Source organism: Bos grunniens, chromosome 9 (genome assembly GCF_055505025.1).
Source record: "Bos grunniens cultivar Pamir isolate PY7600 chromosome 9, Bosgru_T2T1.0, whole genome shotgun sequence".
Taxonomy (NCBI): Eukaryota; Metazoa; Chordata; class Mammalia; order Artiodactyla; family Bovidae; genus Bos; species Bos grunniens.
The window spans coordinates 45,565,946-45,581,416 of record NC_141173.1 but is presented as its reverse complement, the minus strand read 5'-3'; the positions used below and the strand labels follow the sequence as shown (position 1 = coordinate 45,581,416).

The window sequence follows — 15,471 nt, the reverse complement described above, 5'->3', positions numbered from 1 at the left end:
CATCCCCTCTCCCTGCGTTTTGCTTTTGACTGAGTCCCCAAAAGCAAGGAAGCTGCTATGGAGGAGTTGGGACTTGGGTGAATACTGAAAATGTGTAGAGTTTCTGAGAACAGAGTTTAAAAAGAAAAGTAAGTGGCACCAGAATGGAGCACAGAGGAGGAGAGCCAGGCAGAAGCAAGTTTGAGAATGGTGGTCAGGGTTGTTTGGGAAGTGAGCCTGAGTGGTGCGGGGACTCGGGGTGGGGAGGTTGTGCCTCTGTGAGCCGGATGAAGGCGGGCACCAAGAGTTGGGAGAGGAGCTCACGCTTGACACTGACCAGGAACCTGCGTATGCATCCTTGCCTAATAGCTCACGATGCCTTCCACTTCACAATACTTTACCATCGCGTTTATCACAATGACAACACTTCCAATCCACTTCTTACATCGAGTCAGCACTCTTTTTGCCTCTGCTTTCACACAGAGTATTTTTATCATTTAATAGGCCCCATAAAGGTCTACAAAGTGCTCACTAGATCGTCACATGATGTAGAAACATACTTTTAGATGTAAGAAAGCTTAGGGATTTAGAGGGCTTTTAGGATAATTTGTTTATTTTAAAGGTGAAAAACAAACCCCAACCAAGTATAGAGACAGCAAAAACAACTTATTCTCGTAACAAAATGCACAGGATTAGCACAGCTTTGGAGTTCTGTGTTCTAGTCTTGGCTGTCAATTACTGATAGTGTGACCTTTGCTGAAACACTTAGCAGACTGAGCTTCAGTTTCCTCATCTTTATTATTATTATTGTTTGGCATACCGTGTAGCATGTGGGATTTTAGTTTCTGACCAGGGATCGAACATGCGCCCCCTTAACAGTGGAAGCACAGAGTCTTAACTACTGGACCCCCAGAGAAGCCCCCTTAGTTTCCTCATCTTTAAAATGAGAGGGTTCATACAGATGAACCCTAATGTATGTGCAATTTGTCCAGAGCCCAAAAGCAGTAGTGGGAAAACAGAGCACCTAGGAAAAAGCAAGAGAAGCTGTGAGATTTGGGACCTAATACCTCCCCAAGGCTGATTCGTGCCGTGCTTCCGTTTCAAAGAGCAGGCCTCTGAGGATGGCCTGTGTCTATGTCCTTTGCAAGAGTGGTGCGGGTAGAAAGATGACTCTAGCACAGAACAAAACACCCGGAGAGCCAGCTGTACACTTACTTAGCCTTATCATTTCAGAGACAGTCTCACAGTTCATCTTCATTTAATGCTCAGATAGTCTCACCCAACCTTTCTATGACTTCTGCTAAAGTTAGGACAAGTTTTCAGGAACGGCAAATACTCACGTTCTAGAGGCAATATTAAATGCCTTTCTTTATGGGAGAGAAAAGCCTCTTGAGAAGGTGCTTCTGTGTCTGAAGTGTGTGATTTCTACTGTTCACAATGATAGTATTTGAAAATTCAACTTTTGTGGGGTCTTAGTTTTTTCAATGGGATCCTGAAATTTAGATACCTGGCCACCAGGTGGTGTGTGGACTCCTTGGTCTCAGGGTCCAAACCAAGTTTCTGCTGAAGGCCTGTTTTGCCTTCTGTGGCCCATTGCTAGGTGTCCTCGAATATCCATTCCTCCCACTTCCTTGATAATAAGGCCCAAATTTTTACCTGGCACACCTTTTCTGGGAATAAAACTACATCTTTAAACCTCCTTGTGCTAGGAGTATGTTTTCACCAATAAAATGAAAGCGGACATTCTGGCAAACATGCTTATAAGACACTCTCCTCCTGATCATCCTTCTTCTTCCCTATTGCTGCCTTCATGCTGGCTGGAAAGTGGATGCAACATGGCTGGAACCCCTGCAGCCTTCTAGGACCATGAGGAGATGGCGGGGAAGAAGCCATGATATAGCAGCAAGACAAAAAGAGCTTGGACTCCGTACACCTTAGACACCAAGTCATTCCTGGACTCATTTCCCCTGCACTTCCTTTATGTGAGAGGGAAAAATAAACATCTCTCTCCTTTAAGCCATGGTTATTTTTTACTTTTTCTCCTTTTGTTCACAGCTGAATACCGTTTGAGTAACACACCTTGAGATTCATTCAGATTCATTTCTAAAAACAGAACTAATTATTAAACTAGCCTAAGATAAGCACCATTAGCACACATACTATTCAGAGATGAGAACTAAACTACTGATACAGTTCTAATAAGAATGAAGTGACTTTCTACCTTGTTTTTAAAGGATAATGAAATATAACAACATTCTTTTCCCAAGATAGTTTTCTAGCAAGGGGTAAGAGCTAACTGTTAGCTGCGAGTAACTTGAAATCAGCAGCAGCAAAGCTTAGCAACTTGCAGCTTTTACGGATCTCAAAAGTCATGACTCTTGGAACAATTTAAACAAAATTTAATCTATTTAAATGGCTTTATTAACTACAATAGCAAACTCAGATCTATAGATAATGAACAAATCTCCACTGAGTACAGTTGTCACCTATGGTGATGAGTTTATGGACACCGTAATCTCTGACAATTATGGCTTCAATTGCAGTGATATTATTAAAGAATAATAAACTTAGTCCATCATCTAGAAATGAATCTAAGACACAAAAATTAAAATCACCTTGTGATTTTCCAACACCTGTTTAACTCATTAACATCTCATCAAAATAAGGTGAAAAAATTTCCATGTCAAGTCACCGCAGCATCCCCAGGAGAGCCAAGGCCTCCCTTCCCAGGCTGTCAATCACCAGGCAGGGGTTTAGCTGCTTTCCCAGTTCTTATCTCATCGCAGGCCTATTTCCTCCAAGCAAAGTTCAGAGAAACTGAGGAAGGTGGGCAGAGGTCTGGGTTGCCTCGAGCTGTTTTACACCTTGCCAAAGGAGGCCCTGCAGGAGGCTCAATGGATCTCTCTAGGCCTGTCTGGTCACTCAATTCTCAAGGCCACCTTGTGATTTTTACTCTAAGTGGACTACATATTCTCAGGCTGCTGCAAAACAATGTTCTTCTTCAAAACATGGAAGAACACTTCTTTACAAGTGGTCTGGAGACTGCAGCAACCACACACTGGGGCCCTATAACCTATTTCTCTGTTTTAAGATAGCAAGAGAACAAAAGCTCTTATCATCTTTTACAGTTAAACTATTTTAACACAGCTGCTATCTAAAGATGAAACAGATACAAACATATGCCCTCTGCATATGAATATTATGATCTTAATCTAGAATGGCTGTGAGACAAAGAGAATTCTAAAGAAACACAGGAATCTGTTTATGCAAGAATATGTCTCTGTGAAGTGTAATATAAAAAAATAACATGAAAGCTTTAGGCACAAAATTGCCAAGAACAACTGACTCAATTTAAAGCGATTTCCTAATCATATGCAAGCACCATATTCTCTCAAAAGGTTCTTTTAGAAAATATTCCCCCATTCACTCTTAACATGTTCTGAAGATTTCCGACCTATCCTTAACTGTGAGAACGCAGCAATATAGAAAAACGTTACCATTAGTTCAGCAGTCAGCAGCCCAAGGATGTGGATGAGTCAAAAACTGCATGTGCTGTGCACTCAGCACAGAAGTCAATGAGCTAAATTAAAACACTAATTAATGTTCTGAGGATTCATGTTTGTTGAATGGCAAGGCCTGTAGGCCAGTTGTTCAGTGGCTCAGTCATGTCCAACTCTTTGCAACCCCATGAACTGCTTCCAGGCCAGGCTTCCCTATCCTTCACTATCTCTTGGAACTTGCTCAAACTCACATCTGTTGAGTCAGTGATGCCACCCAACCATCTCGCCCTGTCGTCCCCTTCTCCTCCTGCCTTCAATCTTTCCCAGCAAACTCCAGGAGTTGGTGATGGACAGAGAAGTCTGGTGTGCTGCAGTCCATGGGATCGCAAAGAGTCAGACACGACTGAGTGACTGAACTGTAGACCAGTAACTTACTTTGCCAACAAAGGTCCGTCTAGTCAAGGCTATGGTTTTTCCAGTGGTCATGTATGGATGTGAGAGTTGGACTGTGAAGAAAGCTGAGTGCTGAAGAATTGTTGCTTTTGAACTGTGGTGTTGGAGAAGACTCTTGAGAGTCCCTTGGACTGCAAGGAGATCCAACCAGTCCATTCTAAAGGAGATCAGTCCTGAGTATTCTTTGGAAGGAATGATGCTAAAGCTGAAACTCCAATACTTTGGCCACCTCATGCGAAGAGTTGACTCATTGGAAAAGACTCTGATGCTGGGAGGGATTGGGGGCAAGAGAAGGGGACGACAGAGGATGAGATGGCTGGATGGCATCACCGACTCAATGGACATGAGTTTGAGTGAATTCTGGGAGTTGGTGATGGACAGGGAGGCCTGGGGTGCTGCAGTTCATGGGGTCTCAAAAAGTCAGACACAACTGAGCGACTGAACTGAACTATAAATTACTATCAAGGTTACAAAAATCTAGACTAAAGAAAAATAACTCCACTCCTTCTACCCCAAGGCATCTTGGAAAACCCAAAGAATCATCTAATTTTAATTTTCTAATCATCTAATTTTTCATCTAATTTTAAAAATCAGCTTCTGGTCAGTTATAAAGCAAATCACCTTTGGGATGTTCTTGATGTTTCACATGCAGTATTGTAGGTAAACCTCAGAAGCATAAAATTCCTCAGTTTAAGAGGACAGGACTCAAGGTAATACAATCTGTGTTAAATACTTGTAATCCTTACTATTTCTGTACTCTGTTGATCTAGGTTTGCTATTGCCCCATAAAATGGAATCTTCCTTCTAATTTATTCTTTTATAACATGTGGAAACTGTTGTCAACGGAGTTGATTCAGAGAATACTGAGTTCACTGTTCTTTTTCAGGTCTACAAATTTTGACTTTCACTTTAGAAGGAGAAAAGACACTCTTTCAGCTGTCAAAAATTTTTGGCTGAACAAAAACGAGACACTGAGAAACCAAAAAGTGCATTTTTGCTACACTGCATCCTTTGTCATGCCATGTTCAGCCACAGTGCAAACACTATTTTATCCACAAAAAAGAGCTGTTAGAGGCAGCCCTACTGCACAGGATGCTGAGGGCAGGACTCCTTTCTTCTTGAACTTACTGTGAAATTATGAAATTAAACTGCTACGAAAAGGTAGAGGCTCTCTGAAAGAAGAACTGTGGTGAAATTGTTCAGGAGGCCCAGCAGGGGCCTGGGGCTTACAAAAGCAGCCATCTCTCAAGGCCCAACCCAGGTTCCACCTCTCCCAGGAAGAATCCCTGGGCATCCCGGCCAGGATATCAGAGTACCGACAGAAACTTTCACCTTTCCCCTGATTGCTCTGATAACATCTTGGGGCATCTGACCTTTCAGAGCTCTGTGTCTCAGCTTTCCAGCCTGACTGCAAACTTTCCAGGGACAGTGCCTGTGTCTGGAACTTCTCTGGATTCAACAGTACCACCTGGCATTGCACATCACATAAGTACTTATTGACAGACTAAATGTTCCTATTTCTTCCCTTCAGTTTAAAATGAAGCATACTACTAATCATAAATATAGACAAGATTCTTTTCATATCCAAACCTTTGTTATTAATGTAATTTCTAATGCTCAGTATTTCCTTTTTAAAGACATGTGAACAGATGTTCTAACCAATATTAGATAGTGGTCATGTCATTCATAATAAAAAGAGGAAAAAAGATCTAGTCAGCAGCTATGATAAACCTATCTAAAACTTAATTTTTATATGTACCACAGACTGGAAGAGAAAGTTTTTCCAGGATCTGATTTTCACAATTGTATTTTCTATACAGATGAAATTTCTCCCACAGCTGTGGTCAGGCCTGGGTAAAGACTATATAGTAGCTATGTTCTGTGTATGTCAGCAAAACAGGACACTCCCATCCTACATCCCCCCACCACCATTCAAGATCTCTGGTCCTGAATGAAAGCACATCACACAAAGAACAGCCCTGTGGCTGGTTTAGCCATGTGTTTCTCTGACGCTCCTTTTTCTCTCTCCTTCACTTAGTACATCTTACAAGCTACACCACCAGTGAACATGCACGTCTGTGACCACCATTAACCACACTGACTAACCATGCAGGGGAATCTGGGCAGCATTTGCTTCAAAATGATAATGTACATAAAATGTAAGAAGGAGTAACAATGAGCCCAGGGAATTTTCTTTTAAAATCACATACAGAATAAATACAAACACCAGGGTCATGCAAAATCAAAAGCAGCACTACCCGGAAGTAATTGAAAACAAAAAATGAATCTTTTCCCTACACCCCCAAATGCTGTGGTTTCTATTATACACTATGAGGATTTTTCCCACTCATGCACAAACCCTTCTCTAGAGCCTGCTTTTACAGGCTGGTCATTGTTGGCAACTCTGCTGAGAGCCTGATCACAATGTAAGCACAGATGTCACACTCACATTTCCTGTCAAAGCTCTGCTGTGTATACCTGGGCTAAGCCACTGCAAAATGAACTTTCAGTCTATGGTACTGTGAGATATCGTAGTACATTCCAAAGCCACCTTTACCCAAAAAAAGAAATCTATTTAAATAACTCAGTGCAATATATATGATGTGTATAATCAACAAATTAAAGTCTCCTGATGGCATTATACTAGAGAGATTATACCTTCATAAAAATTATAAAAGCAATGTGTTCTCTCTAATTACTCAGTTACTATCCCCTTAAATACATCCCACGACTCTTTTCATCTTTTTTCCCCCTACTGCACTTGTACAAATAAAAGCTTCTAAGTATTTCAGTAGCTTAACGTTAGGGGAATTTTGTGATGTGGAAAGCCGCACACAGAGGACTTTGGTGCCTTTTCCAATGGCACCCGACCAGCATCTCCCGAGCGTACTTCCTCCCCAGTTTAATCTGGAAATCTCAGGTTGCTGTGCCCAGGGCTGAGGGATTTCTACTCCACACAAGCATGTGCTTGGCTGTAAAGTTTTATCTTTTCCTTTATATCTGAAAACAACACATATTAGGTTGTAACTAGTTTCTTTGTGTACCATCTGTAAAGAATAGAAAAAAACAGCTACTTGAGAGGAAAAACAACTCCAACCATCCTCCCCGAGAAGCAAGAGCCACTTTCCTATAAGAAGCTGCCTTCGAGGCAGCTGTCATGATCACAGGTCCCTCCTGCCTGCCACAAACTCCACAATTACTCACTTTGGCATGAGTTGTGGGGAGCAGAAAAGAGAAATTAAAAAAAAAAATACAGACCTGAGGGGCTTCACAGCAGAGATGAAGAGAAGATGAGGGCTGAGGCGAGGGATGTCTCATGGGCAACAGTGCCCAATCCTAGAGCAGGCACGAGGGGACAGTCACTTCTTGCTGCCCGGGAATCCTTTGCATTACTGATGGGAGAAGCGCTGTCTTGCACCACACACACACACACACACACACAGACCCTCCCCCCTCCACTGCCCTGAGGATGTCCAGGCAAGGACTAGAAGCAGTTCCTGAGAAGGCCAAATGTTACAGCTGACAGGCACGCAATTTCCACACACAGAGAAAATGAAAAACAGCAAGGCATGACAGCCTAAAAGTGATGTTAAAAGTCTAATGCAGGACTAGGGTGAATTAATGAACCATACAAGCACTAGACTGGGGCTATCGGCCCCTAAAAGATCTCTCTCCAGGCAACGGCTCACCTTGAAAATGAAAGAAGCCAAACAAGCTATGGAAACCTAAAAGTCTGCCATATTACTTCTAACACTTTTTGAAAAAAAAAAAACCTGATTACATTCTACATGAAAGTGCTAAGTCTCTCAGTCATGTCTGACTTTTTGTAACCCTATGGACTAGAGCTCACCAGGTTCCTCTGTCCATGGGATTCTCTAGGCAAGAATACTGGAGTGGGTTGCCATGCCCTTCTCCAGGGGATCTTCCCTACCCAGGGATGAAATCCAGGTCTCCTGCATTACAGGCAGATTCTTTACTGACTGAGCCCTATGTGCCAGACCCTTAATATGGGCAGACCTTGGAGACACGGTAGATTCAGTTCCAGACTCCCACAGTAAAGCAAGTGTCAAAATAAAGCGAGTCAGATGAATTTTCTGTTTTCCCTGTGCATAGAAAAGTTACATTTGCACATACTGTCATCTATTCAGTGTCATGTACGGTTAAGAAAGCTGGACTGTAAAGAAGGCAGAATGCCAAAGAACTGATGCCTTCAAACTGTCGTGCTGGAGAAGACTTCTGAAAGTTCCTTGGACAGCAAGGAAATCAAACCAGTCAATTTTAATGGCGATCGACCCTGAATATTCACTGGAAGGACTGATGCTGAAGCTGAAGCTCCAGTATTTTGGTCATCTGATGCACACAGACGACTTACTGGAAAAGTTCCTGATGCTGGGAAAGATCGAGGGCAGAAGGAGAAGAGGGGGTCAGAGGATGAGATGGCTGGATGGCATCACTGATGCAATGAACATGAACTTAGGCAATCTCTAGGAGATGGTGAGGGACAGGGAGGCCTGGCATGCTGCAGTTCAGGGGGTCACAGAGAGCTGGACATGACTGCACAACTAAACAACAACAATATTCAGTGTGCAACAACATTAAGTCTAAAACAACACTGTACATACCTTAAAGAATATTTAATTGCTAGAAAATGCTAACCATCATTTGAGCCTTCTGTGAGTCACAATCTTTCTTGCAATAACAACACGAAGAGCACAGATCATAACAAATATAGCAATAATGAAATAGTTTGAAATTCTACAAGAATTACCAAAATGTGACACAGACACATGAAATAGTCAAATACTGTCGGAAAAATGGCACCAATAGATATGCTCGATGCAGAACTGCCACAAACCTTCAATTTGTAAAAAAAAAAAAAAAAAAGAAAGAAACACGGTATCTGCAAAGCACAATGAAGCAAAGAACAATAAAACGAGGTATGCCTTTATATATCATCTCACATATCCTGCAGGAATTTTATCATATCATAATCCTGCAGGAATCCTGCAAAATGGGTACTATCTGTTTTACAGCTGAAAAAACTGGCAAAAAAGTTAAATGACTCATCCTATGTCAACCAAGATGTATCAATCAATACATGCAGACTTCAGGCTTCGAGCTGACAGAGCTTGAAGACAAAGGCCCTAGACCTCTATTGAGAATGCTCTCTGACTTTATAAGTACTATTTATATAGATCAAGGATCAGCAAACTTTGTCCTGGAGGGCCAAGTACTAAGCACGTTAGCCTTCGTGGGCCACAGTCTCTGCTGCACTGTTAAAGCATTAAGGCGGCCACAGACACTATGTGAACAAACATGGCTATTCTCCAAAAACCCAGAGGCCAGTATGTTGACTCCTGATATAGAAGAGGGGCTGGCAATCCGCAGCCCTGGGCCAGATTCAGCTGGCCAAACAGTTTTATCTTTGATCTAGATCTAGTCCGTCATCTAGACTTCTCTTAGACGGGTGAAGGGCAATTCACCCTGTTAAAATGATGCTCTAGTTTCACAGAAACGTTCTCAGGGTATCCAGTGCTCTTTTTTTTTTTTTCTAATATTCCTTTGGAAACAACACTCTGAATCCTAACCTGGGTCTCTGTAGTCCAGGCCCCCTGGTAGGAGAGTCCTGATGAAACACCTGGTACCTGACAGGTGACTGGTCATTGCAAAGGAACAGAGTCATTTTGCATCATTTGTCAATGAGTGATTTGGTTTCTGGGAGACTCAGTACCTGTGGGCCACTGAGAAAACAAAAAAAATGGAGATTCTTAACCTGAAAGGATGGTGACCAGAGACTGAGCTTGCCGCGCATGACAATTAAACAATTAATTCATCCATTCTAATATTTTATTGAGCGCTCACCCTGTGCCAGGCAGACATACGGATGAACTTCAGACTGCAAAGACTGCCTTCTAGCACTTGAGTGAATACTTCATGTAGAGAAAATCTGTTATTACTTATCACACCACGAGACCTGAGCCAGAAAACAATCCACTTTGAAGCAAGCAGACAAACTGTGTTTCTTTGATCCCCCAGACAAGGGACTCTGGCGGAAGAGTGGCAGAATCTGTAAACTCCAAGAGGGCAGGGACCTCGCTGGGCTCAATGCCTAGAAGCAGCAGGTGTTTCCAAGTATTTGTGGCCGGTGTTGCTGTGGGTTACCTCTATAGCTGCTGACAAACTGGGGTGTGCGCAGCCTGGCCTGAAAGTCAGATTTTTAAACTCACGTTGTCAAGATAAAAAACCCCCTACCTGGACTGTCTGGTAATCGGAAGCGTCAATTCCTTTCACAGTCACCTCTCGGAAGACTCTGGGCTCCAGTTCCTCTTTGGTCAGATCACAGTGATAAATGATACCTAGAAGGAAATGGAAGTCTTAGTTCAGTCCATAAACTCACTAGATACAAGAGGGGCAAGGATCACAAAGCACAGTCACTGCAGAAAGAGACTGCACAACAGCCTGGCATGTGGACTATGTAATGCTGCATAAGTGTTCACACTTCATCATCGCCATCACATGTGGTCTTCTTTTTTACAACAGTCACCTCTGTATCATTTTAGAAGATTCTAATGCATTCCAGGACTAAGAGCACAGGTAAAACCTAACTGCAGAAACATAACAGGTCTTTCCCGACACCAGGTCACTTAGGAGTACAGGTCAAAGAAGATGGGACACTTCATGTAGGGTTATTTCACCTGAGCAGGGATGAAGACGGAAAACTCAAATGATGTGCCCAAAGTCAACAGCCAATCGAGGTCTCTTGATGGGAACTCTGGGACTATTGCTTCCTCACACCCACCCCTCTGTGGACACACAGGTGCAATCAGGGACCAAAGACAGCCTTTCAGGGGAGTCTTTCAGAGTTGCCTTTAAAGTTCTGACTATCCAAGTGCACATTACACATTGATGAATACACAATGAACTTTTAGTTATTTTAACCACTAATTAAAATTCCATTTCCTTAATTTAATGCTGCTGCTGCTGCTGCTAAGTCGCTTCAGTCGTGTCCGACTCTGTGCGACCCCATAGAGGGCAGCCCACCAGGCTCCCCTGTCCCTGGGATTTTCCAGGCAAGGATACTGGAGTGGGTTGCCTTTTCTTCCTCCAATGCATGAGAGTGAAAAGTGAAAGTGAAGTCACTCAGTTGTTCCCGACCCCATGGACTGCAGCCTACCAGGCTCCTCCATCCATGGGATTTTTCAGGCAAGAGTACTGGAGTGGGGTGCCATTGCCTTCTCTGAATTTAATGCTACTACATTCTAATATTTAATATCTAAATCAAAGGGACTTCCCTGGTGGTCCAGTAGATAAAAATTTGCCTTGCAATGCCAGGGACATAGGTTTGATCCCTGGTCCAGGAGGATCCCACATGGCGTGGAGCAACTAAGCCTGTGCACCACAACTACGGAGCTCCCACACCACAGCTACTGAAGCCTGCACGCCCCAGAGCCTGTGCTCTGCAGTAAGAAGCCTGCGTACTGCAACTAGAGAGCAGCCCCCATTCTCCATAATGAGAGGAAGCCCAGGGGCAGCAACGAAGACCCATCACAGTCCCCAAAATAAAATAAGTAAAACTGAACAACAAAAAAGAACTAAACCAAAGAAACAATAAGTAAGATAAATCATTACTGTTTGAAAACAACAACACTGCTATCGTTTATGAAACAGAATTAGTCATCCAGAGTGGCTGGTGTGGAAACAGCCCTCCCACATAATACTTTAAACATACACTGTCAGTATATGAAAAATCAATTTAGAGATCCTGATACTTGCTGCAAAACCAGAAACTAAGCAGTTACTCCCACAGGGTACATTCAAACGGATTGATCATGTGATAAAATGGCAGCGTGCTTTCTTTGCAACTCCTCTGTGTATGAACTTCACTCACAGCTGCGAAACAGCACTCTGCTCCCCACTGGCAAAGAGCAATATGTTTAGATACTTTAACAAAAAGACTGTTAATCCCCATGAATGTTATCACAATTCCCATGCTTACAAATTATTTTAAGGTTTATAATATAATCATACAATGTATGATTAACACTGACAGTGGGGAGATGCCTCACAGGACTGAAGTACTGGCTTTCTTAGTCAAAGCTGTATTTGGATATTTGTTGGAATATATCCTTATACATAAAATATTTTCAGACTACATATCCGGGCATACATTCTAAATTACCAGACACACTGAGTACTGTACTTGCCCAGATAAATGTAGTCTTGAGGGCAAAGGCTATCTTCACATATATGTTAATTTTTGAAAAGCTTCATTAGTACCTGCCCCACTTCCTCAAAACACCAAAAGCATCTCCATCCTCAAAAAAAAAAAAAATCCAAACCACCCGACAATGACAACGGGACTGCAGAACAAGCATGAACCATTTAAGCCCTGGACTCACCCCAGCATCACTGTTACCTGAGCTATAGTGAATCACAAAGGATGGGGAGCCAGGATTCCCAGCTCTAACCACCAACCAGTTCCTGGGGCAGTGCCCTGAGATAAGTCACCAAAGTACTAGAATGAAATTTCTCAAGTGAAAGACAGTGAGTAGGAAACACACTCTAAATGCCTGTTTATCTAGAAAAATCAAGACATCAAAGCCTCTAGTAGAAGGATGAAATTATACAACATGGGCTGGCTCCTGTTGGGAGAAAGGGTGCCAAGTGCCTGATCTCTGTTCTTCTGTTTGGGGCAGAAGTGGCACTTTGGAGGAGGCTGGGTTACACCTAAAGGTACCAGTGCTTACTTTACTTGATGGACATTTTCTATTTTCAGATCCATCTGGGTCAGTCCAGGTGAGCCCACTGCAGAATCACGTTGTAACGTGAATCCCTATAGCCTAATGATGTTTTGTGTCCTGTCTCAATTGGTTTGCTAAGTATAACAATCCAGTATCAGATTGGAGAAAACATCCTAGAGTCATGAACCAGAGAGGATTGGTTAGGTGATCTCTAGGGAATAATTTCGAAGTTTAAGGGCAAAAGAGAACCAAATTCGGAAGTTCTTTAAGACCGGAGGAGATGTCTTGGACTTGAGGAGATGGGTCTCCTGATGAAAACAGTGCTTTAACAAGGCTATTCTAGCAAAAGGAAAGAGGGAGGGGTAATCAGTTCAGATATTCCTGCTATAATTGGAAATAAATGTAAGGAGATGAAAGAGATGGGAGTTAAAAGGAAGGGACAATTCTAGGAGAAACTGCAAAAGGATCAACAGAGGAATCTGGAAATCTGTATATGCAAAGAAAAGGCAAGAGAACTTGGCAAAGATGACCCATGTAGACACTGTTTCATCCAATTACAGGTCGGGTTTTAAGGATATTAAAATTAAAAAAACACAAACAAAAACAAGTCTCTTCAAATGTTTTTGCCCTCTTTGATCATTTATCCAAAGGAGTTGAAAATGTGTCCACACAAGAACCTGTACACCGATATTCAGAGCAGTTTTATCCATGACTGCCAAAAGTTGGAGGCAACCAAGATGCCCTTCAGAAGGTGAATGCGTAAGTAAATGGTGGAACATCCAAACAATGGAGTATTACAAAAAATAAATAACCAAATAGTAATAGCAAAAAATAAATAAGCCATTAAGCCATGCAACAACCTTAAATGCATATTACTAAGCTAAGGAGCCAATCTGAAAAGTCTATATCATCTATTAATATGATTCCAATTATAGGTCATTCTGGAAAAGACAAAGCTATGGAGACAGTAAAAAGATCAGTGGTTGCCAGGGGCTAGGGGGAGAAGGGATGAAAAGGGCAGAGTGCACAGACTTTTTAGGGTATTGAAATTACTCTGCATGACACCATAAAAGCACATACTGATGAATATAGGTCATCATTTCTCCACACTCAGAATGTACAACGCCAAGAGTGAGTCCTAAGATAAGTTATGGACTTTGAGCAATTGTGATGTGTCAATGCAGGTCCATCAACGGTAGCAACTGTATCACTGGAGTAGGGGATGTGGATAACAGGGGAGGCAGTGCATGTGTAGGGACAGGGAGTACACAGGAAATCTCTGTCCCCTTCCTTCAACATTGCTACAGACCTAAATCTGCTCTTATAACATTTTTATGCTTTTCCCAAAGAGTCTGGGAAAGCTTCTTTTATTTCTTCTCCCTGTTTCTCAGAACCATGCAACTGGGATGGCTGTACTGGATTGCTACAACACACAGAAGTCTGGAGTGAGACTTAGACAACCCTCTCAGGTCCCATGAATACAGCATCACTCGGCTCAACCACTAAATGGTTTGAGCCGCAGGGAATAAGTGCATTGTGCTCCAAACTGCCTTGGTTGCCTGTTTCCCTCCAAGTGCAGTCACAACTCTCCTAGAATTGCCCCTTCCTTTTAACTCCCATCTCTTTCACCTCCTTACATTTATTTCCAATTATAGCAGGAATATCTGAACTGACTGCCCCTCCCTCTTTCCTTTTGCTAGAATAGCCTTGTTAAAGCACTGTTTTCATTAGGAGACCCATCTTCTCAAGTCCAAGACATCTCCTCGGGTCTTAAGGAATTTCCGAATTCGGTTCTCTTTTGCCCTTAAACTCTGAAATTATTCCCTAGAGATCACCTATCCAATCCTCTCTGATTAATGACTCTAGGATGTTTTCTCCAATCTGATACCCGATTCTTATACTTAGCAAACCAATTGAGACAAGGACACAAAACATTATTAGGCTGTAAGAATTCACCTTACAACGTGGGCCTGTTTTCTTCCAAATGGTTTTGCTCAAGACATGTCTTCACCATGTATTCCCATGGGAAGCAGAGTCAGCAGGTGTACACCTGCCAGATGTACAGGTGTCCATAGCAGTCGGCGCACCAGGTGCTTTCGGCCCTGGAGCTTGATTTATAATTTAGTGTCTGTCGTTTACTGCAGCAGTGGACAGTCAACCTTCGGAGACCAGTGCAAGACAGCCTTTGAAAAGCAGACATGCATGTACACGGATGTGTACATATGTACACACTGACCATTTCCTGCTTTCAGGGAATCTAGTTTAATTATTTATTTTTACATTTGGTTCAGAAGGTCTGAGCCTAGAAGCCCTGTTCTCTGATTTTAGGTATCAGATTACATTAAGGAAAGAAAAGACAAGGCTGGAGGCAAAACAAATTAGGAAAAGACGAAGGAGAAGAAGAAAGCATTGCAGAGACAGATAAAGCTAGCTCAGGAGTTGCCTGCTGGTACAGAATCAGGAACACACTTCTCGTTCCAGACTTCACGGCCAGAGTCACAGACAATATTTCAGTGCTTGGCACAGAGCCCATCGTTCTGTGCTAGGACAATGAGCCCTTTCATCTTCGGGTAATGATGAACTTGTCCCTGAAATAAATGGCCACACGGGTCACTGAAGGTGGTTTACAGGCCTCTGGAGACTCTGGCTTTTATGAAGAGCAGGTGAGTCAGCCTTGCTCTGTTCTCCTTGTTGCTCAGTATCCATTAAAACTGTTTAAAGGCTATGAGGTTTTCCAAAGTTCAATTTCTGGAACCAGTGTAAGTTGAGGAAAGCAGTGCAGACCCCGCAGCACTGGG

General features: G+C 42.6%; 1 protein-coding gene across 3 annotated transcripts in view; it reads right to left on the bottom strand.

Moving 5' to 3' along the window:
* The window catches only part of PREP (prolyl endopeptidase), a 129,540-nt gene that overhangs the window by 39,931 nt on the left and 74,138 nt on the right, over positions 1-15,471 (bottom strand). For all 3 annotated transcript variants that reach the window (XR_015133009.1, XM_086317531.1, XM_086317532.1), the window contains one exon: positions 10,185-10,288. Coding sequence is in view for 2 of the 3 variants with exons in the window: in XM_086317531.1 (XP_086173657.1) it covers positions 10,185-10,288 (104 nt within the window). In the remaining variant the exon portion in view is untranslated. The remainder of the gene's footprint in view (positions 1-10,184; positions 10,289-15,471) is intronic.